This window comes from Lepidochelys kempii, chromosome 9 (assembly GCF_965140265.1).
Source record: "Lepidochelys kempii isolate rLepKem1 chromosome 9, rLepKem1.hap2, whole genome shotgun sequence".
Taxonomy (NCBI): Eukaryota; Metazoa; Chordata; order Testudines; family Cheloniidae; genus Lepidochelys; species Lepidochelys kempii.
The window spans coordinates 85458772-85473019 of record NC_133264.1 but is presented as its reverse complement, the minus strand read 5'-3'; the positions used below and the strand labels follow the sequence as shown (position 1 = coordinate 85473019).

At 39.2% G+C, this 14248-nt stretch overlaps 1 protein-coding gene across 2 annotated transcripts; it reads left to right on the top strand.

Moving 5' to 3' along the window:
• Positions 1-304: 304 nt before the first annotated feature.
• On the top strand, positions 305-14219 carry VBP1 (VHL binding protein 1). Of its 2 annotated transcripts, none has more exons than XM_073361248.1 (6): positions 305-457; positions 5709-5833; positions 7627-7693; positions 8180-8278; positions 11705-11843; positions 12963-14219. In XM_073361248.1, exons 1-6 carry the CDS (start codon positions 365-367, stop codon positions 13031-13033), a joined length of 594 nt encoding a protein of 197 aa, XP_073217349.1. In that variant the 5' UTR covers positions 305-364; the 3' UTR covers positions 13034-14219. The 2 variants fall into 2 exon arrangements, with proteins under 2 accessions (XP_073217349.1, XP_073217347.1); XM_073361246.1 differs by lacking the exon at positions 305-457 and adding an exon at positions 3621-4354.
• Positions 14220-14248: the final 29 nt, after the last annotated feature.

Genomic DNA, 14248 nt, shown 5'->3' with positions numbered 1-14248 from the left:
GGGAGACAGCCCCTCCCTGGCTGGCAACCCAGCAGTGGGGGAGCAAGGAGAGAGCAGGCGGCTGGGATCAAACCACTCCCCGCGTTCCCTCTGCAGCCCCCTACAGCGGCAGCGCCCCCAGCTCCGACTCCTCGCACTCTCCCAGCCCACCGCTGCGCCACGCCCACTAGCACGCACCTACCCCGCCCACTCAGCTAAGCCCCACCCCTCTCCGGTCCCACCCTCCCCTGTCAGTCAAAGCGCTGCAGCCAATGGGCGCGAAGGGGAGGTGGGTTTCACGCTGACGCAGTGACGTAGGAATCGTGTGGCGCGGCGGAGGCAGGCCGCGCGGACGCAGGGCACGCAGCGCCGTCGGTTCCCCAAGATGGCGGCGGCCACCAGCGGCGAGATTTGTTGCGGCGAGGCGCCCGCGGGCGGAAAACGGGGCCACCTGGGCATCCCCGAGGCCGTGTTCGTGGTGAGAGCCGCTCCCGGCCCGCTAGGGGGGCAGCGGGCGGAGCCGAGCCGGCGGCGCCGTCGTGAGGGAGATGGGCCCGGGTCCGGGTCCGGTCCCGGCGCTGGGGTCCCGGGGTGGGAAGGCGGCACCTCGCCCATCCCTTCGGCCACGCCCCGGGGTCCCTGCCAGGGCGTGGTTGGCTCTCCCCCCACCTGCGGCTCGGGACGGGGGGGCCTGGGGGTGGCCCGCAGCTCCCCCGGCCTCGCGGGTTCTTTTGCGCTGGGGCGCTGCTGGGCCCCGTTTGCGTGCGGCGGGGGTAGGGGTTGGTGATGAGCAGGGAGGCTGCGCTCGGCGGGGTCGGGAGGGTCGCTCCTGCTGTAGCCGCCCGCTCGGCGCGGGCCTTGGTCAGGGCGCGGGTCCTGCTCCCCCGGCTGCGCTGATCGCGGGCTGGGCTGCCGTGACTCACACCCGCAGTGGTGGGGGGCGCTTTGCGGGGCTGGGAGGTAACCCTCGTGGATGCAGTTCTGGATTCAGCGCTGTCGCAACCTAGGTCGTGTCATCTGTGTGCCCCAGACTCGGATACTAATGCAGTTTATGGTGGATGTGAGTGTGCGTGTAGGGAGTGGGTCGGTATCCGAAATCTGAGGTTTTCTTTTGTGTAAAGTTCTGTGAGGTCAAACTGAGCAGACTAGAGTCTTGTATCGTACAACTCAGTGATCCCTGGTTAGCCTATTGTCATCTGCATCCAAAGCAACAATACTCGGTGCGAAATGCTCTGTCTTTATCTATCTGAAACCTTGCTTTCCCTTAAGGTGTCTTGATATCTCCAGAGCTCTTGGGGAAAACTGGTGTTGTCCTGTACAGAGAAATTATTTTGACTCTAAGGTGGTGAGCCATCTTTTTTCCTCTTGGAAAATTAAACAGCATCACATATCTTTGAAACAAAGTGTGCTTTTTTGCTATATTGAATTTCCTTCAAAAGTCTGAGGGGGGGAAAAATAAATCTGCACTATGATCAACTTGCCTTGATGACAGAGTTTAGACTGAAAACTGACATGACCACTGACTATATGTTGTTTAGATTAGTCAGTATACTAACGAACTTGTAAAGGCAACCCGGTATTTAAAAAAGGAAAAGTGAGTTTGAAAAACTTTACTGGAAGGACGGAATATTGTGTATTGTGATGTTGTTATAGGACGTTTTTTAATAAATTTAAAATCATTTTAGGAAGAAAGAAGTTGCATTAATGGCTCCGAGAAGCATGCTGTCTAGTTAGGTGTCTAGTCTTCAAGAGTGGCCACTACTAAATGTTTCACAGAAAATTGCTAGAATCCCTGTAATGGATATTTATTTACAGAATAATCTACTTATTTGGGAAGCTTCTAGTCAGTTAATACTTGCGACCCAAAGCATGAGGGTTTATATTTATCATATATAGTTCTGTATAATTTTACTATGAATGTCCTTTGTATCCATACAAATGGCTAATCCTTTTTGACGCCTAAGACTGAGTTTGATATTGGGGCAAAAAGATTCACATGCATTTTATTTTTAAGTTTTAAACTTACCTTTCAAATTAATTGGCTATCCTCTCATTCTTGTGTTTTGAGAAACTTTGTTTATTAACAGGAATGCCTGAATGACCTTCTTTACCATTCATTAAATTAAGTCATGTTCCTTCTTATTCACATCCCTTTTAAAGTAAGCAGTGAGCTCTTTTCCATCTCTCCTCATATAGAGCTCTTCCCATGCCTCTAATCATTTTCCTTACCCCTTCGATTTTTTTTATACATTTTGCAGCATGGGCAGAACTGAACACTGGTCAGGATTTTCAAAGGTGACTTTAGGTGCTCAGTTTGACACTTCTTAAGTGTGACTTGATTTTCAGAAAGTGCTGAGAAGTTGGGTGCACAATCACTCAACAGTTTAAAAATTGTTGGCTGTTATTCAAGAGAAGGTAGTCCATCAACTTGTATAAAGGCAATACAATTTCAGAATTATTTCACGAACTAGTTCTTTCTATAGCTTGAGCATAAGCTTTCGTGAGCTACAGCTCACTTCATCGGATGCATGAGCTGTAGCTCACGAAAGCTTATGCTCAAATAAATTGGTTAGTCTCTAAGGTGCCACAAGTCCTCCTTTTCTTTTTGCGAATACAGACTAACACAGCTGCTACTCTGAAACCTTTCTATAGCTTATCATTTTGGTGTTTTGACTGCTACTGCACGTTGAACAGAAGTTTTTATTGAGCTGTCGGTGATGACCTCTAGATCTCTTCTTGAGTGCTGTAGTTAATTTGAAACCCAGAATGTGTATATATTTTAAGTTATTTTCCCCCATGTTATTGCCTTGCGTTTTCTAGCAATAAATTTCATTTGCCATTATCTATTCAACTATCTAGCATTTAAGAAGAGACAAGCTTCTGAGATTCACGGAGCTTTTTTCAGACCTAAGGAAGAGCTCCAGGAAACTCGAAAGCTTGTCCCTTCCACCAACAGAAATTGGTCCAATAAAAAGATATTACCTTGCCTATCTTGTATTTCTTATGTCCTAAACAATGTCATTGGAAAACCTTAAACTATGTTGCTGTTTCTCTTGTCTCCCATTCCAATATTAATGAGAATATTAAACACCCCAGTATGGACCCTTAGGGTATATTTCATTATACGACCTCTATGCCATGATTACTTAGTTTAGGTTCCTTTAATCCTTACTACTTCTTGATGAGGGATTTTGTGAAAGACTTCTTGAAAGTCCAAATCCGTTATGTTCATCGGCTCTTTCCCCCAATATCTTGTTGCTTCACCAGAGAACTCTAGGAGACTGAAGAATCATGACTTTGTCCTCTACAGAAGCCATGCTGATCTGACTATTATATTATGTGAATTTAGGTGTTTTATAATTCTTGAATTATTGCCATCAATTCACTTGGCAGTAAAGTAAGGTTTACAATATCCAGGATCATTCTTGCAGCTTGCTAGTGTCTAGTCCTCTGGCATAGTAGCTGATCTTAATGAGAGATTGCATATTTTGTTAGTAACTTTTCCACCTCCTTCTTGAGTTTCTTCAGAACTCCTGAATGAGTGCTATTGATCCTATTGACTCGTTGCTGTATAATTTGTTCAGCTCATTCTCTTTTGACACTTCAGTCTCTGAAAGAGTCTCCTTTTTATTACTTGAAGAGTAGTCAAGGTAGATATTGCTATGTAGTCTCTTAATTCTTTGCTTCTATTTTGACTTTTAGCTTTGTGTACCAGATCAAAAGTAGTGATTAGGTTTTACAAAGATTAAAAAGTTATGTTTCTCAGTGTGGGAAACTGACCTTTTCACATACATCTACTGCTCTTACTTACAGTGTGATGCTACAGTACTTGGAAATTGATATTAACTTGGTACAGAAGGGATCTGGAGATATTTTTCCAAATGAATGAGGTTTCAAGTCTCATTGTATTACAAGTAGTTTTTAATGGTGTTCCATTGGGGGTGCCGTCTTGAGTCTTTCCTGTTTTATGGCTATTCTTATTGTGAATTCTTCTTCTAATGATATATTCTTGAAGTGCCTTGAAATTATTGATGCGTCTGCAGTGTCTGGCAGACCATCTCATGTAGGCAACCAATTCTCTGATGTGTCGGTTGATTGAAAAGTGTTAATGAAGGTGTTGGTGACTTTGTACACCGTTGAGAATGTTGTGTATGAATCCGTGTCTAAAAAGAGATTGATTCAGTATGGAGTATGTCACTCCTGTTCAATAGATATGTTGGTAATGATGATAAATGCGCACGCTTTTTGACTTGACTGAATGTATAACACCTCATTGCCAATTAAAAGACCATCAGAGCCAAATTGTAACACAGTAGGGGACTGTTTGACAACTGGAAAAACGATGATCATATTTTGTCATCTTCAGAAGGAGAAGGTAAGATGCCTTTAGTGAGCTGCTGAAATTCGCAAGTGAAAGTGAAAGTAAGAGTAAGCACTAGCACAGTTAATGCAGCCCCATGAGTTGGGTGCCACAGCTGGAATCTCTTTGTAAACTATTTACCTGAGAAAGCTGCTTGAAGTCTGTTGTGGGGTTTTGTGAAACAGTTTTACAAGTTGGTCCTAATACACTTTTGCAAGCTGTCTTCCAGGGGCAGGAAGGAATTAGTTAAGTTAAGGAATTAGTCTGGGAAGATGAAGTTTTTGTGATTATAGATCATGCTTATATGGTGCCTTGCATCCAAAAGGTGCAACATAAATAGAGTCTTTGAAATGCAGTCTCTTGACTCCCAGTCTAGTGTCTTGTCCATGAGACTTTGTAGATTATGTATCGGGAGGCAGCAATGTGAACTCCTACTTCAGATGAAGCTTGGAATTCACGTTTGGTTGTTGGCTCTATGCTGAGAAAGCAGGTTGACTGCACTTGCCTATTTGGGCAAGTGCACAGTGAGTCTCCATAGCCCAAGGGGATTTATGCTGTCAGTGGCATAGTAAACTATAATAAAACCAACCTGCCTATTTAAATAAATATCACTGCAATAAAGCACCATAAACATACACAGTCTATATTAATGGAATTGTTGGGGTTTTTTGCATTAGTAAAAAATGGAAGCCTCTAGATATAAAAGAGTAAATTGAGAAAGGGCCTTTTTTTTTTTTTTGGTCATCTAGCAGGATATATGTATAAACAAACTCTGTCAAACCAATAGCTTGTGAATGAATTGTAATCACATTTCTTTAACATGAATGTCACTACTTTCCTGACAAAATACTCAATAAGAAATCTAAAAGTAGTGGCCCTAGAAAGATTAATTCTTTGTATTGCAAAAGTGCGTAGAAGTCCCAACAAAGATCATGGCCCTTTTGCCCTAGGCACTTTATTTATATATAGTAAGATGGTCTCTGTCCCAAAGAGCTTACAATTTGAATAGCCAAAGAGTGTGAAAAGGAAGTATGATCTGTATTTTATAGATGGGGAAACTGAAATACAAAGAGGTTATGTGATACTACACTTTCGAATGGAAAAGAAGATACAATTTCATGTTGCATGTGGCTGAAACTGTAAGGTATATGCACCAACAACTCTAGCATTGTGAAATAGCTTCTGTGTCCACTGGACATGATCTAGGTTCTAGGCAAGCAAAGCTCTGAGTGATGTGTCAAGGGAAAATAACGATTGAAGGTATAAAATCACTTTTAGTGCAAAATAACTTTTGTCTACCTAATCTTTCTGATCACATAATTAGATCTTGGGTTTCTGTAAAATTCTTAATTTTATCTTTTTCTTAAAGGAGGATGTAGATTCTTTTATGAAACAGCCTGGAAATGAAACTGCAGATGTAGTGCTTAAGAAGCTGGATGAACAATATCAGAAATATAAATTTATGGAACTTAACCTTGCTCAGAAGAAAAGGAGGTGAGTTAAATTTTTTTTTCAAAGTTTGGAAATTGAAAATAAGATTTCAAAAAAAGGTTATATTTTGTTTAGTATTTCCAACTGCCTTAAGAAGTGACGGGAAGTATTAGCAGTGCCAATAATGCAGTAAATTTAGAAAGGTGCAACTCCACGTTTTTTTTCCCCACAGACTGATCAGCAGTGTCAGTAAGCCTGAGTTTATAGCTTGATAGACTTTAAGGCCAGAAATGACTACTCTGACTGTCTAGTCTGACCGCCTGCATAACACAGGTCATAAAATTTCACCAAGGCACTTTTACACCAAGCTAGTAACTTTTGTTTACTTTTTATTTTTATATAAAATATAAACACATAATAAAACAAAACATATATAAATATAGGCTCAAGATATAAATAGCATAAATATAACAAAATTTAACATTCATTGTTTGCAAAACCTGGAAAAAGCAAAGAAAAAACCCCAAACCTGCAGAGGTCATGCAAGGCATCAGTTATTAAAGTGACTAAATAGATAAGTGAGAACATAACCTACAAGTGTCGGGACTAGCATATACTAAACTGCAAAAGTATGCAATAGTTTCATGTATGATCAGACATCCTCAATTTTTCCAAGTGTTTCTATTACAGTCATTTTTTCCATTAATACAATAGTAGAGCGTTCCCTATGCCAGTCTGTATATGAGGGAGGAATTGCAGATTTCCCATTTTTTCAAAATAAGTCTTGTGGTCACTAAAATAGTTACTGCAGTCCATTTCTTAATGTTAACTGGTAGTACCAACTCATCCAGCACCCTTAAAATTCATAAGCTTGGAGAAAGAAAGAGAGCATCACTTCGTTTTTGAGAGCGCACTGACTATGGTGTTTCAGAATACATGCATTTTTTGACAGGTATAGAGAATGTGTGAAAACCCATAACTTCTGCTTTAGCAAGTTATCTTTTTAGAAAGACATCAAGTCTTGATTTAAATACTTTCACAAATTTTTGGTGTTACTAAAATGAAATAAGATGCCCTAGGACCTGGGAACTGCATTGTGGCAGCTTGGCTGCCCAGTTGCTTGTGAACCTAAAGAGTTGACTGAAATTGAAATGATTGTCAGATCCACTGCTCCCTGCCACTGAATAGCACTGTGAACTGACCAGGCTTTATTAATTTTACTCAGCTGCTACTTTTGGAGAAAGCTGTGAGCAATAACAGAGGCAGATACTGGGGCTTGCTTTTATTGAGGGGGATCCTTATCTATGAATAACTCCACTGCCTGCCTTTGCAGCCAACCTGGCAAGCTGCTGTGGAGTCTGGGTTGCCAAAGAGATGGAGGCACGAGTGGGGGAGCTGGCAGTAAACCAAGCAAGTTTCTATTAAAGGATTTGCCTAAATTGCCACATTCCCGCAGAACTTTTCAATTTTGATTAATCAGCATTTTCTGATGAATGTTCCATGAGAATTTCTGACCAGCTCTAATTTTAATTCTTCGCTCAGAGTAACATGCTTGTGCCATCAGAATTTGCCTTGTATTCATTGTATTGATTAGAATGTTGGAACATGCCAGGTACATCCAGCCTCCCTAGTTAAGTGTACTTGCTAGATATCTTATATATTCAGAAGTGAAGTATTTGTGTTAAATTCTAGGGCTAATTATGACTTTAATAGCTGATTAAAATGAATAGAGAAGGTCTGTAGAACTTGAGTTTCTAAAATTAAAAAGAAAAGATTGGATTATATAATAGCTAATTGTTTGGGGAATCTTATCTGTATGTGCAAAATACTAAATTATGATTCTTGTTAATTCACAGGCTAAAAAGTCAGATTCCTGAAATTAAACAGACATTAGACATTTTAAAATATATGCAGAAGAAAAAGGTAAACTATTTTGATTATTTAATGGGGTATGAATAAATAAAGCTAACAGCTTTTCCATACTAGCAGAAAACATTTCAATAAATGTTTTGGAGAGCATACATAATTCGCTTTTATAAGTTACAGTGGAATTATTCTTAAGGCATATAACTTTATTTACTAGCTTTCAGAAAGTTAACATTCCCGCTGTAAACTTCACTTTTAATAGCTGCAAATGATGCACTAAGCTTGGGCTCCATGGACTGTTAGTCTTTGTAGCCATTTCTAATTTGTGTATAAAATCACCACCTTATAACACGCTGTTCTCAAATTTGGGGTTTTAACTTCTATTTTGAAGTAAAAGTTTACAGTAGTCCCCCGAAAGTTGAATAGTCACATATTACTTTTAAAAAAAAAGCTGAAAAGTGTGTTCTTTACTCTAGTTTCTGTATGCTGTCTTAACCATTTGCAATGCAAGTAGCAACTTCAAGTTCTGTGATCTATCTTAAGGAATCCACAAACCCAATGGAGACCAGATTTTTATTGGCAGATAACCTCTACTGTAAAGCATCAGTTCCTCCTACGGATAAAGTCTGTTTGTGGTTGGGGGTAAGTAACTACAGAATGCCTCTAAAATATTTTTAAATAATTGTTTATCTCTACCACTCAGCAGGACAAAATTCTGTGCAATCATTGAGTTTAATGGAATTGTATGAAGTATAAGGAAAGTTAAGTACCTGGTGTAATTTCTAAAAGTATAATTATGGTCAGAACTAGAAAAACAGCACATTTAGGTGATCAAGTAATTGGTCCCTACTCCAGCCTCCAGTGGGAGTTCAGTGCAAAAAGGTCTTAATGGAATAGTAGGTACTAGATTCTGGACAAGTAACTTGCATAACTATAGTCTTAATTTACAAGACACCACAAGGCTAAGAAAATGCTGTAAAATTTTTAGTGCAATAATTTATGCAATTATACGCTGAAGGGAGACACTGTGGTGTTTGTTTTTGAAAAGCAGTGTCTTTGTTTCTTTTCCCATCTCTTCCATTTCTAACTTATGCCTTACCACTTGTAAGCTCTTTGGAGTATGGACAGGTTTTTTGTTCTGTGTTTATACAGCATCTAGCTCAATGGGGTTTTGGTTCATGACTGGGGCTCATAGTCACTATGGTAATACAAATTAATATTGCAGTAATAGACATTTTAAAAATATCTGAGAGAACCCTTTAGATTCAACTTTGGGTCTGAAAATCAAGCTGTATTCTTTTTGGCTTTTGCATCAGTAATTAAGATTCTTCAGCTACCCCTGTGCAGCCCCATTGTCTTTGACTTGGCACAGCTTAGCTAAGTTCCAGGTGGAGGGCCGACTGGTATGTCAAAGCACAAACCAGAACAGACTCCAACTCTCTCTCCTCCCTAGCTGTTGGCTCTGCAGGGGTAACGGGAGTCCCAAGTAGTGACACACTTTTTCGAGGGGTAAAGTCAAATGGGCTAAAACTGTTAAGGAAGAAGCTGGCATTTTTATATGGTGACTTTTTCTAACCATAATTGTACATTTTCAGTTTGCTTTTTCTTACTTTATGTATAATGACCAACAACTGTCAATAAATTCGGAGCTGTGAATATTTATCTCGCAATCTTGTTGATTATGTTTGCAGCAGAACATGATGTAGCTAGTCTGCAGTTTACATTGACTGCTGCTTGCAACAATAAAAACTGCTTTGTCTGTGAAGTAAACCTTACAGGGCAATTTCAACATGTTAGGGACTTAATTTAATCCGTTTTATTTAACGCTCACACTTTTTTCTGATGAGCCATAAATTCCGATCTGGCTTTTCTTTAAGATTAAATTAATCAGAATGATTGATTATAGGTATTTCATTATTGCACTGTGGTTCAGAATACCACTCCACCACTGCCTTGAAGGCACATGCCCAGTAAAACAGTTTGTTTTGACAATTAGGTCTGTTAATATTTTTCTATTTGTCTTCTGTATGTTTAGCCATATATAGCCTCTTACTACCCTATTCACGAAGTATCTACATTGTATTTCAAATGAGGAAAGGATTTGTCTTGTATCTTACATATTTATAGGGCACTTATCAACTTTGTATCTAAGCCCAGATAACGGCTTGGCTGGGTCAAAGGCTTTAAACAAAAGAGACCTCTAAGTACTTAAGCGATATCAAGCAGGGATATTCTGTGTTCATACCTTTCCTTAACTGCAAAGATAACTAACTTACTAATGTTTATTTTGAGACCACTAAGTCCCTGAACTCCCCATGCCAGAGCTGAGTCTCCCGGTTAGGACAAAAACATGGTCTGCACACAGAGCTATATGATGCTCTCTTACTCAAGTTATCTGCACAAAGGCATTCTTAGTATGGAATAAGAGTGTCCACGGGGGCAGTTAGTGCACACTAGCTATTTTAGGCTTTATCCTTATGAAGACAAGCACTTAGTGAGGGCTTGAAGTACGGAAGTTTTGGAAACGTTTAGAACTTCATTCCAACCTGAGCATCCTTTATTAAATGTCAGCTTTTCTGAAGGATTTCTCCCTGGTCCCCATCAGTGTAAGAGCCTGCCTGCAGAATTCATATAGCTTTGGCTCCATGAAAGCTGTTGCGGGCTTTTGTGTGTGGTGTATTCACATTCATTTACAACTGTCAAAATATGGGGCCAGTGGCTTTTTTGCATTGAATATTTGTTGCCATTAACTTGTATTCACACACAAATAAACCTGCCACAAAAAATTAGTCATGCTAACAACGCATTTTATGACAGGTTTTATGCGGTTTTTGGGCATGCCTTGACCTTACTGCCTCCTCATGGCTTACAGCATATATTGGTTTGTATTGGGCTGTGTATGCTTTGTTTCTAATTGCTTTCTTGAAAAGTTAAGGCTTTCTTTGTCAAGGAAAAAATAATTAGTGCATCCTCGGTCTCATGGAGGCTACCTGTAGGAGTTGTTATTCCAGAGTCATAAGAAGTAACATACAGTGATCCAAACCAATGCTAACATGTTTTTCTGTGGAATGTTTGCTCAATGTTGGTGGTTCCTTTTTTTGCCCCACAATCCTTCAAGAATGTATGTTAATGTTGTCTTCCACTATTTAGTGCCAACCTGCCATTTATGCCTTTGAAAATCACTCCCAGAATTAATTTAATAGTCTGGAAGATAGAAGAGCTCTGTTATATCTCTAACTCTGATTCTGTGAAATTCCACTGAATCACAATGCACTTGACAACTGATGCTAGTTGCTACATAGATGTGAAATTGTAAGCACCGATCTCCAAATAAAGAAAATAATGTTGAAAAACTGTATATAACTCTTACTCAGTACTCACAAAGGACAAAACTCCTCTGGGTCTTCAGCACCTTCACTTGACATTGTTGGTCTTTCGACATGGGGACTCATGCACCGAGAGAACAACGTATTAGTGATAAGATCTGCCATGTATATGTCAAAAAAGAATTTTGTCCTAAATTGCGTCAGATGGTTTTGTTGATTTGTTGTTGGGGGATACTAGGGTAAGAGCATTCTGCTGTTGAATCTGGATGTTTCCAGAAGACTTTATTAAAAGTAGTATATTTTTAACATTTTAAAGATATTTTGGAGAAACTCTTGCTGAGGGAGCCCTCTTCCATTTTGAAAAGGAATGTTAGAATTGTGTTAATTAAAATGTATGTAATTCTGAAAACACTAAAGTCTTGCTTTTGTTTTTGACTGCTGTCCACAAATGCAGCAAGCATCCATTTGTTGCTTAAAATGACATGGGGAGAAATATTTGCAAGCCTTTTGTGGGTTTTACTTAAATACTGAGGTGATAAAGGCCACACATAGGTCCCTGCATTGCACTTCCTTTTTGTTTACATGGCTAGCTTTGGTGTATATCTGTGAGTGTCTGTCTACATAGTAGGTTAGAATCAGTCTGAAACATTTGTAACATTCCCCTTGGAAAGAGTTAATGTTTTCTTTAAGATGTTCAACCTAGAGTAAAAGCTATATTAAAATTAAATATCTTTTCTTTTAGGCCAATGTGATGCTTGAATATGATATTGATGAAGCCCAGGCTCTGTTAGAAAAGAATTTGTCTACAGCCACAAGAAATCTTGAGTCTCTAGAGGAAGACCTGGATTTTCTTAGAGATCAGTTCACCACCACAGAAGTTAGTATCCTTTTGGAGGAAAAAAAAAAAACTTTTAATTTAAACACTGGTACAAATTTTTCTCACCTTTCCACAGATAAATATATTTTTAGAAAGAGAAATGTGTTATTCAGCTCTGTTTATTTGCTTTCCCTAACCAGAGTAGTGGATGGAGGATTAGCAAGTAGCTGTCTTGAATGGTAATGGTGGACTTTGTGTCTCAAATTCTGAGCAAGGGAAGGGACAGTTTAATGTAACACAGCTAGTCCCTGTTGGAATTCCATCTCTTAACAGACAGAGCTGGAAAATGGGCTATGAATGCAACTTGTTGTGATGGGCACTGCAGTTCTAAGTGGGTAACTTGAGGACATAGACTAGTACTTAGAGTTGGTAGCCAATTGGATTTATTGACGCTTCAGAGCAAAATGGTTCCTTGGCACAACTCTGGATAGTACACAAGTGGTGGTCTTTGTGTTCTCCACCAGCAGAATACCTAATTCAACTGCCACCTTGATGCTCTTGTGAGCAAGAAAGCCAGTGCTGGAACCATGTTAACGAACCTCTCTGGGGAGTCTTGATAGTATCACATTCATTTTGCATTATGTTTTTGGATTGTCTGCTTCAAACCTGCCTTTAGCAATGAGCACAGATTATTTACCTAGTTGAAGACTGATACTTTAGCTATTTATTAGTACTGGAGGGGAGCTATTAGGGTTTCAAATGTTGCCAATGTTAAAGGACATTCAGTGCTGAATAAAGTCATGAATGGCTGAAATAGGTAAACGTGGCAACCAAAAAGGGATAAGTTGCAACTGGAAGCAGTTTTAGCTTTGGCACATAGGAGTGGAAGTAAATATGAAGGGAGAAATGTATGTGCAAAAAATATGTAATTGTTAGCATGTAGATCCTCTGAACAGGGGAGTGACCATGAGTAGTGACCATGTATAGCTGCCTTGTCAGTTGTCACAATTTCCACAGCATCAAGGTTCTGCACTGCAGTCAACTGTTCTGTTAATCGGTTTCTATATTGTCTGTCATGCATCAGTGAAACAAGCAAGATTAACTTGGATTGAACATACATGGGTGGTTCTGCAATTAGTTATCTCTTTTTGCATTATAGCAGCTTCCTTAACTATACCCTCAGATATGGCTAGAGTTTATAATTGGGACGTAAAGAGAAGAAACAAGGATGACCCTTCCAAAAACAAAGCATAGTTCTAACAATTTTAAATGTGCTTACGATTTCCAAATATTTTTATTTTAAACACCCCCAAAATTCATCCTTAAGGGACTGAGTTAAGTTAATCATTTCGATAAATGATAAAATATATAAAATCAGTAATAATGGTGAGCGCCATTTTATTTATTTGTAAACTCACAATTTGGTTTCATGCATGCTTCATGAAATTATGAATTATTTGAAAGGATACCACATGATCCAACAAAGGACATAGCATTTTTGACCAGTTCAATCTCTTTGTCATAAGTAAATTCTTTACCTGAAGGTTTGTCTAAAAATGTGAGGTGCATGTATGAAATTGAGTTTAGGACATTTTATAAGGTTATTGTAATGTAAGGGTTTACTTGTTTCATGTTTGCTGATGTGTTGTATACACTTGATGAGGTTAAAAATAACTTGAGGGTGGGGAAGACATGTGGCTGATATTTTAGCAAACAGAGAAAATACAGTGAAATCCTGGGTTTTGTTTCTTAGTCAACTACTGCTTTGGCAACATCAACCTATAAGCATTCCCAGAGATCCACTTTGGATAAACTTGATTTTAATCACGTTTGGGTTAGCCAACTGATAGCTACTGAATTTTCTGCACTTTACATACAACAGTTCATGATCTGTCTTCAGAATAGAACAATTCATGGATTTCATTCAATAAACAGCACAAGCTATGTCAAGACTGCACATCGTCTCACCCCAGGCCCCGTTCACATACACGCACACTGTTTATCTTTGCAAATATATAGAACTAGGACTTCAAAATGCTAATATCCTATAATACAAGAAAATCCCCACTTACAGCCCTGAGACAAGAAGATGACTAGTTCAAATGTCTTAACACTTTTGCAAAGCCTCCTAGGTGAAACCTGTATTAAATATGGACGGTCTGTTTGAGCACAGCTTCTGTTGTAAACAGGCTGAATATTTTTTTCAGTTATAATGAAGCCTCACAAGATAGTTGCCTTTACCTCTGCAGTTTCCTCCTAAAACAAAATGCACACATGGTGGTGAAATTAGTGGTTAGTATTTACACTGCTGAGTGACTGGTAATACAGGTTTTGCTAGAAAATAAATGCAAATGTTAACTGTTCTATCTTCATGTAATAAACAATATACCTGTAAAGTTTTTGTACTTTTATTTCATGATATTAAAATAGTGAAACTCAACACTTGTGGCAAACATCTCTTCTGTGAAT